This window comes from Anser anser (assembly GCF_964211835.1).
Source record: "Anser anser genome assembly, chromosome: 1".
Taxonomy (NCBI): Eukaryota; Metazoa; Chordata; class Aves; order Anseriformes; family Anatidae; genus Anser; species Anser anser.
This window is the reverse complement of record NC_139720.1, coordinates 57,191,013-57,206,508: the sequence shown is the minus strand read 5'-3', so window position 1 is coordinate 57,206,508 and position 15,496 is coordinate 57,191,013. Positions and strand designations below refer to the sequence as shown.

Sequence of the window (15,496 nt, the reverse complement as noted above, 5' to 3'; positions counted from 1 at the left end):
AGGGAACTGGGCTTGTTTAGCTTTGGAGAAGAGAAGGCTCCAGGGAGACCTCATTGCATTCTTCCAGTACTTGAAAGGAGTGTATAAACAGGAGGGGGAGGGCCTGTTTACATGTCTCAATAGTGATAAGACAAGGGGGAATGGTTTTAAACTAAGACAGGAGAGATTTAGGTTAGAAATTAGGAGCAAATTTTTCACTCAGAGGGTGGTGAGGCACTGGAACAGGTTACCCAGAGAGGTTGAGGATGCCCCATCCCTGGAGGCATTCAAGGCCAGGCTGGATGCGGCTCTGGGCAGCCTGCTCCAGTGGCTGGCAACCCTGCCCAGAGCAGGGGGCTTGAAACTAGATGATCTTTACGGTCCTTTTCAACCCAGGCCATTCCATGATTCTATATGCCAAGTATCATCAGGGACTGTTTCATCACCTTAGGCACAACTATACTAAGCGATATTTTTTGCTAAAGACATAGGTGTTTTCACTTGCTCAAAGCACACAACCGTGACTCAGGAAATCGGAGTTCTACTTGTTGCTTTTTGACTGACGACCTGGCAAACTTTGCCCGTATCACTTCACCTGCAGTGCATCAGTTTATCTTTCTACTTTGTCATTTGCCCTACTCCAGCCTGCTCTGTAACACATTCAAGAACCTATGAATTTATTTCCACAACATGCTTAAGACTGGAGAATTGGCAAAGTTATTCTGTACATGAAGACTACTGTCATCAGTTTCAGTTCCTCACATACTAGTGACACAATATTACTATTTTGCTCATCCTAAGAAAAAAAAATGTTAAGAACATCTTTCTTCTCAGCCCATTCACCAGCTGTGCACAGTTACTCACGTTGTGATTGTAACATAAATCAGGACCTAAGCCTATTGAACAGTATTTCAGATGTTCTCCACAGATGATCCAGCTTGATATACCTCAGGTGACAGGTGTGAGCACTCATGTGTGAGCAGTGGACACTGGCGATATGGAGAAGATTTTACACCCAACTGGCCCTGCCAAGCATGCAAAAGCAAGCTGCAAGGTTCTGGATGCCAGCAGTAGAGGTGTAAATTCCAAGATCAATAACCACATTGCAAGGCAATATCATGCATGGTTCCCAACTGTCCAAACTAGGTGGAAAGTCACCTGATTTAAGCCACACAGGAATCATTTCCTAGGGAAAGCCTTTATATGGAAGGAGGTGTTATAGTGATGAAGGACCTGCGCTGCTAATCTGAACAAGGTGAATTTGAACAACACTAGAATGCTACTATTTTAATCTAGCAGCCCTTAAGCTGCACTAACATTATATTGAAAACAAGGGAAATGGGAGACAAACCACAATGTTGGGAAGGAAATCTAGTAACTTAAGCCACTGCTGGCACACTTTCCTCTTCACACCCAAGGTCTGAAAGCAGCCATGGAATAATGCAAATTTACTGTCCTAGACCAAGTCACACACATTGCTTCTTTCTTAAGGTTTTAAACTCATTGTCCAGCAATCATAGTGCAATTAAGACAGCTGCATCTGAAACGTTCTCAGCTTGCATATTTTATTTTTGCTATCTGAGATAATGGTACAGACCAGATTTCTTTATTTCTTCCTCTGCATTATGGTAGTCTCAGAACCTTGGTACAAGATCAACAACATCAAGTACAAAGGCCTCTTTTTCCTGTCCATCACCAAGTGGTCTATTTTAGCCACTATCAGGTCCTATTAGTGGTAGACTCAATATCAGTACTGATTTTTTTTCCCCTTGTTCTCCATTTGCAGCATCTTGCATTTTGTCAACATACATCTTAATGAAGAAAGATATCCCAGACTAAAAGCTTGTACCATTTCTTTAATCTGATCATTTTTTGTTTTGTGGAAGTTAATGTCAACATGGCAGTACACTGCAACTTTCCTAGCACTTACAATGGTTTATGGCATCAACAATTACCAATTTCTTCTACTTGGAAGTCACAGAAGATGAACAGATTTCTCATAAATGTAGTTGATATTAAAAAACTCTGGAACACCAAGTGCAGGGACATAAGTTATAAAATATTCCAATAATAAAAACAGAAAATTTCTACCTTTACAGGGGTCCCATTCCTAAATGCTCCAGATCTCTAATAGAGCAGCATCTTGCTGTATGGTACATTCAACACCAAAGAATCCACAAGTACAGACAATTCTGCCCTTTTAAAGAGGTAGGAACTACTGTTATCTTGTTTAAGACCTCTCAAGCACACCATCCAATATTTTATCTTAGAAGACTTGCTGTACATGAATGATAACCTCCCTGTGTTTAAATGTGAGTCATATTCCAGAACCAGTTTTACGATTGAAAAAAGATGAGACTACAGTATTTAACTTCTGCTTTCAGACTCCTAAAGCTAATGTCACTTCGTTTTCTATAAAAAAAAAAAAGTGAAGCCTAGGACACCCTTCTGTTTGAAAACAAATGAAAGCTGAGATTCTTAAGAACAACATGATCTAAACAGCATATATTTAGGGATTTAGAATGATGGGTTTTCATTTCTTCTATCTACCCAGTAGCATATGCCCTTCTAGTATCTTCAGCCTGAAAAAGATTGAATTAGGCAGATTCATACACTGAAGTCCAGTAATTTCTGAACATAAAATTCCATTTGCAGTATTGATCATCAGCAGCATTAACTGAAGACAGAATGGAAAACAATCTCCAAAGGAATTCAGTACTGAGGTGACGGAGGGTTAGGGGCACAACACTGAGTTAGAGAAGAGGAAAGTTAAATGTAGCTAGGAGGAGCTGTGTTGGGAAGTCTGAATATCAGATGGAAGCTCTACCTCATCCAAACAGTTCACAATTCTTTTTGTCGTTCTCTCCCTCCGCCCCTTCATCATTCAGTAACACCTTTTACTCTAGAATGAAAAATACACTTTTCTGCAAACAGACGTATTCATTCCGAAGTCCCTCAACAAGTACAAAAGTCTATTTGAAAGCTGTAAGAAAATTAAGTTTCACATATATATATATATTTTAATCAAATTCCACAACTGTTCTTCTCTCCTCTTCCTCAGCCCACCTCCTAAAACAGAATTCTTCATTCTCCACATCTGTATTTAACTGAATAATTATGTTATTACACAATAACATAGTTTTATAGTTTTCTCCTCCTTACTAAGCCTTAGCTGTTAAATGTCTTCCAACATGCATAGGGGCTGGGTTATTATATGCAACACAATTCTCCAGTTCCCTGAAACTGACCTAGTCATAGAAATGACTATCAATACTCAAAAACGCTTGGGGAAAGTGTAGAGTTGTGGCATCTATTTCCTTATATCACTGATAAAGAAATGGGAAGCATAAGGACAGAGAATGCTTTCCTTTAAGAGCCATCTACTCCTTTTCATTATTTTCAAGTGTATCTGTTTTACATGGAGGTTGGCAAGGAAGACTGCATTCTTCCTGCACTGTCTCAGATTTCCAGCTTCCTCCATCATCAGGCTCTGTGATTAGGTCTGGGTTTTTGCCATAGAATTAAATAGACATTGCTGGGGCTCCTCTTGCCAAATTACACTTTAGCGTAGCTTCTACCCAGTTAACTCTGTTGCTGTGGAAGTAGTAGCTATATCCTGGAAAGAACAGTGAATTGGATACTATTGTAAGTACAGTTAGATCAGACCTAGTCTGATCTGCAAATTAAACCAAGTAAAGGAACTGTTTTACTCTGTTTGCTTCTAATTCTGACAGAGATTGCACTTACACAAGGATTCCAGCCTTGGCAGTTTTGCTTCAAAGTCAGTGCCAAGGCCAGGATAATCCTTTCTAGCAAATTTCTCCTTGATTTTTGAGCCACAAAGTTCCCTATAAAATAGAATTTGGTATCTGTTACTCCCTATTTACAACTATGCATTGAGCAAGCTTTGAAAAGAGACCGGACAGGTGTTCAAATGCTAAGCCAAGTGACACCAAAAGGAGTCATGAATCCCTAAAAGGTTCAAGCCTCATTTCTTAACCCTTATCTTCAGGTGGGGGTACCACAAGGAAGAGAAAAATACCAATCCAATGAAAAAGCAAAAAAGAAAAAATAAATTTACTTTCCCAAATGGTAGTTCTTACTCTCCAGCTTATGAATTACAACACATGGAATACTAAAAAATGACATTTTTTTAAAGGTAGCATTCACTACAAAAAGAAAGATGGGTCGAAGTCAGACAACGAGCAGGACAGAAACACTGCGTGTGCTTGTGTATATATGTTTTCTTACACAGAGCTACTTTTCAGAAAGTTCTTTAGTTACAGAATTAGGCAAATACAGCTAACTCTGTGGAGATAAACTCATGAAGAATGACCAACTGTAAATTTGCATTGGCCGTCATGTCTTCATCTCAAGCAAGTCTTTATGTTAATATTAACAGAATATATAGGTCATATTTCCGGCATAACTACTTTTCCATATCATACCCTTAAAATGGGTATTTCTTAATTAATTCTAACACAGCTGATGAAAGGTCTTCAATCAAAGATGACACGGGCTCATTAACAGACGCCTTCATACAAGCCTAGGTGCCTGGACAAAAAAGAATAGGAACAGGGACATACGTTGCTCTAGATCCAGACAAGCAACCCCCATCAACAGGAGTTTGCACATGAATTGAGATTAGCATATATAATGTAGACTTTGATGTCAGATTGTAAATTTTACTCATTATTAGCCTTCAGTTAACAAACATCTGACAAAATGGCTTTGGTTTTCGTCTGTTTTGTGTATGTGCGTGCTTGTTTTTTTTTTTTTAGGATTGCTATTATAAATGCACATGCACCAAATGGAAAACAGAAAGAAGATGAGAGAGGAGAGTATTCCAGTAAGCGTCTACTGACAATTGATCATTTATTCTAGGTAAAAATTAATAATTAAGCAAGAAATAATAAAACAAGTTATATTTTGGAGGATTGTTCCTTTAAAACTTAATAATACTTCTGTTTAATGACATGGATGTGCAAGGAAGTTTTATCAGTTTTCTGGTATAAAATACATATGCGTATGCCTCATTTTACCAGTTTTCTGTAATTCATTCAAGAATACTACTTTTGCTCCTATTATGTCCTACACTCTGAAATTTCAGCAGACCAAGCTGGTGACATATCTTAATGCTTCCAAAAGACATCTAGTCATTCACAACGCTCTGTACTTTGGCTTTCTGAGGGACTATACCTTGGAATTCCAGTAGACTGAATAGATGACACAGAGAATCCAATATATAAGTAATACTATTTTCAGAATGCCTTTAAAGAAATCCAGTGCATATTTCCCCAGACCTGAAAAAACTTATTTTTACAACACCTGAACACAGGAGAAAAAAAGTTGCCATGAATATTTCTGATATTAATAAAGACATTAATCTTGCCACATACTGTCATGAAAATACTGTACTTCCCTTACCAGCAACTGAGAAGGGCGTATGTACTTCGAACAGAAAAGATGCAACACACAACATAAATCAAAAACTGCAGGAATTAAAAATCAACAGGGTGGAGAAAAGGAAACTGCTATCACAAGTGGGCAATTAAATGAGGAAAAAAAAAACATAAGAAGAACCTACCAATCCAATTATCCATCAGAGACTGCAGTTCCTGCGGCTTCTACATGACTTGCTGATCAGGGGCCGTCACAGGACACCTAAGCAATAAGAATTCCACATTTCAAACTTGTAACACTTATCAGCAATTTGCAGTTTTCAAGAAGCTTAGGGAGAACTGTTCCACCTTGTTCATTTCTCCATAAAAAAAAAAAAATGCAACAGACTGAGGAGGTTTGGGGGATCTGTTTGATTGTTCTGTTCTTATAAGTAAACTAACCTTTGATAACTTATCTCCGTTTGCAGCAGGGAACATAGAATGAAGTAGAATGATTTTGTTAAAATATTTCCCCTGCCCTGAACTCATCATCTACATTTATACATACGATTCTTCCTTTAAGTTTATAGACTAATGATGGAATGCTATACGGCAAGGAAAGAAGACTTCTTTTTATATGCGTTATTACATTAGTCTGTGCATTTTCACCAGTGAATGGGAAAAAAACACCACCAAACTAGTCCCCCTAGCGTACCTATGCAGTAGGAGTCTAAAGAACATGTAGCAAATCACTACACTATCTTTTTGTGTGAAGTAACATTTTTTTTTTTAAGTAGACGATGACCACTTGAAGAAACTGCAGGGAAACGGAAAACAAGGAAACCTTTCAGCTGACTTACCTAATTCCCCTGTTGTTTCTAAGCAAGTAAAATAATAGATACTATACAAAGAAAAATAATCTGTATCCAGAAGATTTCATTAAATGAAATGTGCTGACCTGTTGGCTATTGCCAAATCTGGTTTTAACATAGCACTTTGTTTAGCCTAGGGCTTTCTCTTCCTTCTAGCACTGAAATTGTATAAAAAGAAAGCTAACGCTGTTTAGAAGGCTTTTGATTCATTAGTATTTCTATCCTGGCATCTATACCTTCCAGAATACATAAATGACAGTCACGGCTGTGAAAATGTCTCCTGTAATAATTTTAAGAGTGTAATAAAAACCAAGCACTAGACATACACAAAAAGGTAAGACCCTGTAACAACAGTTCAGATGCCTCCTCAGGCGAATTTAACGAGTTTAACAATACATATTGGAAAAAAGTAGGCTCTATCTGCTCTCTAGCAATGCCCCCGTTCCAAGTTGAACAAAGCAGGAGACACCGTACTCAGGTGAAAACACATACAAGGAGCACTTGTACGATGCTCCACAAAGAAAGGAGATCACTTGTTCTCTGGAAACAAAACGGGGCACAACGCAAGGGCTAGGAGTCCCTCCAAAAAGTGTTACGTAAGGCATTACCAAACTTCATGTCACCTCCACAGAGGCCGCAAGTTGCTGCTTTCCCAACCCCTGGTGAGCACGGATGAACGCTCTAACGACACAGCTCCCGGACAGGAGGTGACTGCCTAAGTCTCCCGGGCTGCAGGAGGGGGAACGCGCCTCGGCGTCCCGGTGAAACTCCAGCTTGGCCCCGGGCAGGAGCGGCTCGGCAGCCGGGCCGGCGGGACTCCCTGCCGGGGTGGCAGCCCCCGGCTCCCCCTCGCCGGGCAGGGCAAGCCCCCGGCTGGGGGAAGAGGGGCTCGGGAGGTGAAACGGTAAGCGCAGCGCTACGACCCGAGCAGGCACTCACCTTCCCGGGCGGCGGCGGGCCGCCCAGCTCCCCCCTGCCCGGGCAGCCAAGCGGTTCTTCTGCCTCCTTCGCTCTGGGGGGGCGGGCAGCTCCGGCTCGGTCCCCGGAGGGGTGTCAGCCGGCGGGTCCCAGGCGGGGCGGCACCGGCGGCTCCACTCTCCGCGGGATGGGGATGAGGAGGAGGAGGGCGGCGGGGAGGACCCCGCTCTCCCCGGGATGCGCCTCCTCCGCCCGGCTCTCCCTCTCTTTCTCTCTTCGGGGCCTGCCCGCTCCCCGCTGCTGTCCCGAGGCGCAGCCCGGCCCCGGCCGGCCGTCCCGCTCGCCTTCCCCGCCCCTCTCCCCGGCGGCCAGCCGCGCGGTGCACAGGCCCCGCCGGCGGCCAGCAGGACCCGGGGGCGACGGGGGGGGATCCGGGCCGGCCTCCTGGCCTCTCCCCGGGGCCTGGTACGCGATCTCCGCGGGGAGACGAGGCCTGGCGAGGGGCGAGCGGCCCCGGGAAGGTCACCGGCACGGCGCTGCCGGGCACGGGGAGGCTTCCTCCGGCACCGCCGCCGCTACCGCTGCCGGCCCAGCCTCAGCGGCCGCTGGGTGCCGCGCTCTGCCCGGGCTCGCTCCGTGCCGCTACCCGGCGGCCGCCTCCGGGTCCGAGCGCCAGGCTGCCCCCTTCCCCTTTCTTTCTTTCTTCCTTCCTTCCTTCCTTCCTTGCCTCCCGCCCCTTCCCCGCTGCCAGCCTTCCCCCGCCGGCTCCCTCCGGCGCCCGGTGCCAGGCTGCCCCCTGCGGGTCCCGCCGCCGTAGGCTGCCCGCCGCCGGCGGCCCGAGGCGGAGGCGGGCTTGCAGGGCAGCTGCCGCTGCCTACCGGCGGCTACCGAGAACCGCCCGCTCGCCTCCGCCGCTCTGCCCGGGGCTCAGCGGCAGCTGCAGTGCCTGTGTGTCTGTGTCATGTCTGTGCATGGGCGGGCGGAGGCGCGGGGCCGAGGCGGAGCCAGCCCGTGACACACCGCCCAGCGACAGGCGCCCGGCGCCCAACCAGCGGCGGCCTCGCCGAGCGGCGCCCGGGGCCGCCGCACCTGGGCCCGGCCGCCGGGGTGAGTGAGGGGGGAGCCGGGGGTGCCCCCGGTCGGGGGCGGCGGGGTGTCCGGCCACGGGGTGCCCGGCGGCGAGCACCCGGCTTCCTACCGCCGGTAACACGCCCGAATCGAGCGCCTCCTGTGCCAGCCTCCCTGCCCGTGTCCTCCTGCGTGCCGGTGAAGCGATGAACGCACCTTATTCCCCCACACCACGGGCACAGAGCTGTCATCAAGGCTCTTTTTTTTTTTTTTTTTCCTCGTTATTTTAATTCATCGGTTTCATTTCGCTCCATCGTCCGCGTAAAATGGATTGTTTCACCACATTAGCATGCTGAGAGGACCGTACGATAAGCTCTGTGTATGGGCGCGGAGGGGATCTGAAATTTCCTGAGAAGTACGAGCAGGGCAGAAATTACGGGAGGGGAGCAAACGTGAATACAATTCAGTTTTAAAAAGGCATTGATCCGTTCTTAGAATGGAAGAGGAAGGAAAGTAGACACGTGCTTTGAGTAATAATGTAAATAATGAGAAGTAGAAATAACAGGGATACCATTCAGTACTTATTGCTTTCTTTCTCCAGAACAATAAAGGAATGTTTTAGGGAAGAATGTTGTTCAGTAAAGGATACCAGAGATTCAGAGATGCTAATTTCTCACATCGACTACTTAAATGCTATAACTTACTCAGAAGTTGCTGTATTGTGGGCAGAAGTTATATTTTGCAGTATGCTGTACCAAAATGCTGTGAACTCTGGAGCAGATTATTCATGGGAAGATAGTGTTTGCCAGACTTGATTAAGGCATCGGTCCGTCAAACTTAGTATTCTGCCGCCAGCAGTGACTGCTGCTGTAGTCAGGAGTGGTATCAGATGAACTGGAGTAAATCACGAAGTTGAACATGCCAGTGATATCACATAAGTGTTAGTGACTTAAAATTTTGACATATTTTGACATATTTTGACAACTAAGAAACTATTTTGGATTAAAAAAAAAACACCTCTGTGTGTCTTTAAAAAGAATTGAATTTGGATCTGAATGATTTTTGGGAAAGCTACAGTAACATACAGATCAGTCTCTATTACACTAGTTATTTTCGTGAGCAGATCAAAGTCAGAAATGAGCTATACTGAAGCGAGTTATTCGGTCCATTCTCCTAAGTGAAGCTAAAGGATCAGCTATCATGTAATAACATGTCTTTATCTTTTCTTGCACTGGTGAAGGTTTGTAACTGCTTTGGTGACAGTCATGATGAAAGAATTGCTGGAGATGTATGAAGGAGGAAACAAGATTGTATATATGGCTTCATTATTAAGAAAACCAGGTTGTCTAGTGCCTATCACTGGAAGTCTCAGCAGATAAACATTTTTTTGTCTCATGCTGTGTCTTAAAGACTAGTAAATTGTCTGTCTGATCCTACAAAATACTGAACAATATCTGCAGATTCATAATGTTCTTTTCTACTATTAGAGCAGGGAAGTCTCAGCACCCACAACATTTCTTAGGTTTTAAGAGCAGCATGGATTATTAGGGTTGTCTAATGTACCTCCATACATGACAAATGATGGAGCTTAATACTGCAGCAAAGTATTGTACTTGAAATTGCTCTGCATCTGTCAGGCTGCTTTCCTACGCAAAATGGACAACAGTTGTTCAAGCCCACAGGAGCATTCATCAAGCTCTGGCTGAGAATGATTACCACCAGGTTACAAGAACTAACATGGACAGGAGGAGCAACTACCTGTGAAGATAGAGTTTTTCAGAAACTATGTTTATAAACAAGTAATCTTTTCATAGTAATCATAAAATCACTCCATAAGTCTTTGTCCTTGAAGATCCTGAAGTGGCAGTTGCTTTGGACATGGAGTAAAAAACGAGCACAGAAGGATACTTATGCCAAGGACATGTAAAAATAAAAATTAGCTGCAAATATTTGCACTTCAGATCTCATTCAGCCAGAAATAAACTTCTGCGAGAAGCTACATAGGTTCTGGAGCAAGAGGTCTACTTACATTAAAAAGCAAAACCTATAGTAATGTCAAGTATAGAGTTTTTAAAAATAAACAGTTATTTAAGGTTGTAAATCCAAAAGTTTTAACAATCTTATTAATAAAAAAATATGTAAACCAGACATTTGCTTTTGAATAGAAATGTTTTTGAGATGGTGCTAATATAAAGACTTTTATAAGAGCTCTTAGGGGGTTACCTCCAATGCACAATACAATAAATTATACTGGTATGAATTACCACACAAGTGTTTAGTCTTTTTTCCTTATTGGAGAAAGGAGACAAAGTCATAAGAGTGCATGTCTTCAAATACATTGTAGTATTTTCACTACACTAGAACATCAGTAGAGAGAACTAAGTCTGTTCGTAAGACACTGAACATTTACAGACTAGATGAGTTTTGATTAAAAGAACAAAATCTGTTTCTAATATAGCCATTTTTAGTGAAGGAGAAGAAGGGGTCTAAGGCCCACAAGTATTCAAACTAAGAATGTACATGAAGTTTGTCTCCCATTCACACCAATGAAGTCCTTGTGACATTCTTACAGCTGCTTCATTTTTTAGTTGAAGTCAACCAACGTGAGGTCTTTTGAAAAAAAAGTGATTTGTTCAGCAGGTAACTTAAAAGTTCTTTACTGCTCTAATAGTGCTTTATGTGACAGGTTTCTGTGGAAATTTGACTTCTGTGCCCCCATTCCTCAACACACACTCCTGTGATTAATCAGCATTTTAAATACCTAGCAAGGCTGATGCTGCTGCATCACACTCAAGATATGGGACATGCACAGACAAAACTAAGTCCTCCGTGAGCGGCTTTTGTGTGGAATTGATAAAATAACTACTTCTGCATAGAAATCAACAATTCAGGCTATTCTCACAGGGAACAGAAGTTCAAATCTGGTTTAGCAGGGCTGGCTGAATTGTGTTAACTGATCCACTTCAATGCAGAAGGTTAGGACTCTGTTCATAAATTGCTGCTCTTGACTTCTATATGCAAAATTGCACAACTGTTAATGGTTTCAGAGCATGAAGAGCAAAACCAGAAGTTTGAAGCAAGTCCTAGCTTGTGAGATTCTTATTATCATCTGACACTGCAGTGAACACAGGACTACTGAAGGCCACAACATCTTTTGTAGTTGGAAAAATCTTTTAGACAGGAAATGAATGAAATATAATCTGTAATTTTCCAGCTCTTGATTGTAAAATGGAAGCTCTGTTACATAAGCTTTCCACTATGGACACTAAATTAAAATTTAATGCAGATTTTCCTGTGCATGTAACAAAACAAAAAAAGAACAATAACAAACAGGAAAGCCAGAACAAAATGCAGAGTCCCTGCACTTAGAGAAACTGAAAAAAAGCCTGTTAAAATACATGCTTTTAAATAACTAGAAAATATAATGAAAACCTAAAACTTTTAGAATTCAAATATAATTAAATTATTAAAACATCAATATTTCTCTTCTATGCCAAAATAAATTTCTGAGAATAAACTGAACGTTCTGTGATAAATTGTGTTGAATTTTATATGGGTTTCTCCTGGAATTCAGTTGTACTTCTTGACACAAAAAGGTAAACATTAATACCGGGTCTTAGTACTATGCTATAGTACTAGGTCTAAGAAAAGTGGAAGGAAAGGGGCCTTTTCCTCTATTTGTTTACCTTGAACCTCTGAGAAAACTTTCTATAGATTTTCTGTTTTACCATTGCTGCCAGTTACTAATTTTCCTTTGTTATGACTTAGTAATTTAGATTTTTTTGTTTTTAGAATAATGTTTTTAATAGAAGGAATGGTGTTTTTAAAACCATAAAAACTAAGGAAGAGTAAACATGATGCAGCTTTAATTTTATGAAGTTAAACTGAAATCAGATTTAGTTGGGACTTACCAAGATGGTGGTCAAGTCAATTTCGTATTTTTACTTGTAGAAATAATTGCTTACTATTTTGCTAATCTCACTCATGGAACTCAAAAGACTATTTTGCACTCTATAAAGTTAATGCCAATGTTTCCAGAGTTTTCAGTAATGATTAAGTACATCCTATACAGTAACAAGTGCTGTGTTTGAAGTGGTACTGTTTGTTGTTGTTGTTTGTTTTCTAACAAAGGAGTCTTCACACCTATGCTATCTGCAGTGAAATCCTGGATAAATGTACAGTAGCATAACTAGTCTGTATTAACATGTATCTTTCCATTTACAGAAACTTCTGGTGAAGAAAAGCAGCACTCAACAAACTTTGAAGTAACTTTAAACTTCCCTATCTAGCAATGTGAAACTGACCCAGGTACTCTTAAACATAAATCAAGGTATGTTGAAGTCAGTGGAGCAGCTGCAGTGATTTCTGTGGTATTCAGTCTCTACTATCCTTTGTGTCCCAGTCTGTGTTCTGGGAAAATATATATACACGTATATACATATACGCACAATTTTATGAAGTTTCATTTTAGTAATTTCTCTTTGCTTCATCTCAGCCCCAAAGTACTGGGTACATCTCTCTCTCTTGTTGCAATCTATTTTCTTTTGTTACGCTTCTCCAATTATTGCCCTGCAGTATGAAAGCTAAATAAAATTATGACAAGACTCAACTGAGTTGTAGACCTATATAATTAGTATCTGCTATCCTTACTAGAAATATTAAAAAGCACAGTGTATTGCTCTTCCACTCTTAGCCTTACACATTTAGATTTTAATTTATCTAAGGACATCTGTCATTTCTCAGGTGAAAATGAGGATGCTCTACCTGATCAAAACAAGACCTTTTGTTTCCATTAGAAGCACCTGCCTTATACATGGAAGGTTGAATTGTTTTCAGAATAGCTTCATTAACTTCTGAAAGTGTTACCAATACAGGCCTCCCTAGAGCCAGGATGCTAATTAGAAGGAAAACTGGCCTTACAGTAGTTGAAGAATTCTGTCTTCTTTAAAAGAGCGAGAAGGCTCATTCAATCATTGACAGTGTGTTTCTGCCAGAAGGCAGAAATAACTGCCAGTTATATAAACTCTGAGAATACCTGTGACAAATGAGTAATTCCCACAGTCAAATAGCCTCTTCAGACAGCCAACAACAGTAAGCCTTCTGATGATTAAGTAAACAGTGTTAAGATGTCCATCAACTTCCATGCAGTCCAAGCAATGTCCTTCATGGCCAACTTCATCTGTCAGCTCCAATATTCTTAACTCAGTGTGTTTAGCATGTTTGGAGGGTGCTTTGATTGCTTCCTTAGGCACCTAGAGTAGCAGCAACACATCTGGCTGTCACCTACATGCTGATTTTATATTAAAGCTCTCATAAGTCTGACCAAAAAAAATACTTACACATTCCTAAAGAATAAGTGTAGATGTAGAATGTAAACAAACTAAAATAGATGAATGATAACATACATCTATTACAAGCTAATGGATTATATCAATATTTGTTAAAATAATTCTAAATTTTGTATCAATGGTCAGGCCTCTACAATCTGGATAAAAATGCCTGAATTAAAAACAGAGTGTACAGAAATAAATTACCCCAAATTTACTTAAAAGTCACTACCAAATGAGTCAAATAGGAATACTTTTGAACAAAAACAAATGACCATAATTATCAGTCAGATCTAGAATTTCTGTATTTCCCCCTCTCCCACTGAGGGCCATACTTTTAAACATTTCCTAGAGGATTTTTCTGGAAAGAAGAAAGTGCATTTTAGCTGCTGCTGTTCAATGAAGGGAGGGTAAAACAAAACCCACATCCTGTTTAATGACACCGGCTTGTTTGCTTTGTGGTCATCTCAACAACTAGACAGCACGATATAAGTCTTTTTTTGGCAGTTTTACAAAATTGACAGAACGAAGTCCACTTCCACATCCTTGTTAGACAAAAAAAAGCACAACGAAAGTTTATGTATCTTATTTCTGAATATGAACAGGAACTGTAATCTAAACAGACAAGCATACAAACGTGAACTCATCTAGTGACAACAAATGGTGTGCATCTCAGAAGCGTACTGTTAATAAACTAAAAGGTTCCTTTGGCAGGGCTGAGATGCGACGGTGAGCAGCATCCAGCTCTCTGTAGCCAAGACTGTCAATGCTAAAGGAAGTTTCTGTGTTCTTGCTGGCATTTGAGAAGTTGTGGACTATGATCTGGGCTTGCTACATTGGCAAAAGAATAGGAAAGGTCACCCCATCTCAACAGTGAAACTGTCAGTAACAAAGGGATAATCCTTTTCAGTCTCACCAGCAGTTATAGAGAAGTTGATGCTAAGGTCAAACAACAAGGCAAGACCAATACTAGCGCCAATGAACCTGTCAACATTACACACCTTTTCTTTCCCAGAGAAGTATTTTAACACTTCAATATTCTGTGATTCAGATGGCATCTTGACACAGTTGGGCTTTTTCATTGATTCTTAGGTGAAACTAAAGCTGTTAGACATACTAGAGGCCAAGCCGACAATGTGGGCTCAGAAAAAGGACAGTCCTTCAAAGTCTGAAGGTGACATTGAAGAAACCCAGCAACAGATACAAAAAAGCCCAACCAATTCAATTGGTATTATACACTCTGTGCGTGTATTTGCTTCTCTGAACTTGGCAACCACAGAGGTGCTGGCATTGCTACTTACTCTAAGATTGCAGTCAGTATCAGATTGTGTGCCGAGGAAGAGAATAAGCTTTTACTATCATGGGTGGTATCAGAATTCACAGTTCCTGTAGTACCTCAAAAAAAAAAAAAAAAAAAGACCAGATCAAGCAAAGTTTCCAATGAAATCAACATGTACTTAAGTCAGTTAAAAGAATTTTATCTACAGATAGTGAAAATAATTTTAAATACCACTTCTCCAATGCACAAGATCACAGCACTATAGTCAGAAATTATGCTGGCATGGCGCCCTTTGTCTATGTTGACAATATTTCCAAGTGTGCTGCCTTATTGTTTCTATGCCAGATGATATTAAAGTAACTCCAATGAAAAGAAACGACTCAAAATTTCTCCAGAACCAGGCTTGATACTAATGGCTTTTTGAAACTCTTTTCCCACCTTCTTCCACTCAGAATAACCAAAGGCAAAATAGATGCAGCCAAGATAAGTAATCATCATTAGGAGGCACTGTATTTTACCTTCTCTCAGATTAAGATGAAAAAGATGCAACTTCTTGAGAACAAGCTTTATGGCAAATTCAGCGTTATCTCTACTATGGCAATTACTACGCTGTAGTATAGGACAGTGACACTTTTCTCAATTAGCTCATTGAAAGGAAGGACTAGTTTCCTG

General features: G+C 41.3%; 2 protein-coding genes across 2 annotated transcripts in view; one reads left to right on the top strand and one right to left on the bottom strand.

Moving 5' to 3' along the window:
* The window catches only part of LARGE1 (LARGE xylosyl- and glucuronyltransferase 1), a 288,235-nt gene extending 280,140 nt beyond the window's left edge, over nucleotides 1-8,095 (bottom strand). The window contains exons 1-2 of the mRNA XM_083824334.1: nucleotides 7,172-8,095; nucleotides 5,567-5,643 (exon numbers count right to left, since the gene is read on the bottom strand). The gene's annotated coding sequence lies outside the window, so the exon portion shown is untranslated. The remainder of the gene's footprint in view (nucleotides 1-5,566; nucleotides 5,644-7,171) is intronic.
* On the top strand, nucleotides 7,173-13,464 carry LOC310894379 (uncharacterized protein). The gene is made up of 2 exons (XM_083824403.1): nucleotides 7,173-8,257; nucleotides 12,443-13,464. Exons 1-2 carry the CDS (start codon nucleotides 7,388-7,390, stop codon nucleotides 12,485-12,487), a joined length of 915 nt encoding a protein of 304 aa, XP_083680529.1. The 5' UTR covers nucleotides 7,173-7,387; the 3' UTR covers nucleotides 12,488-13,464.
* The last annotated feature ends 2,032 nt before the right edge of the window (nucleotides 13,465-15,496 follow it).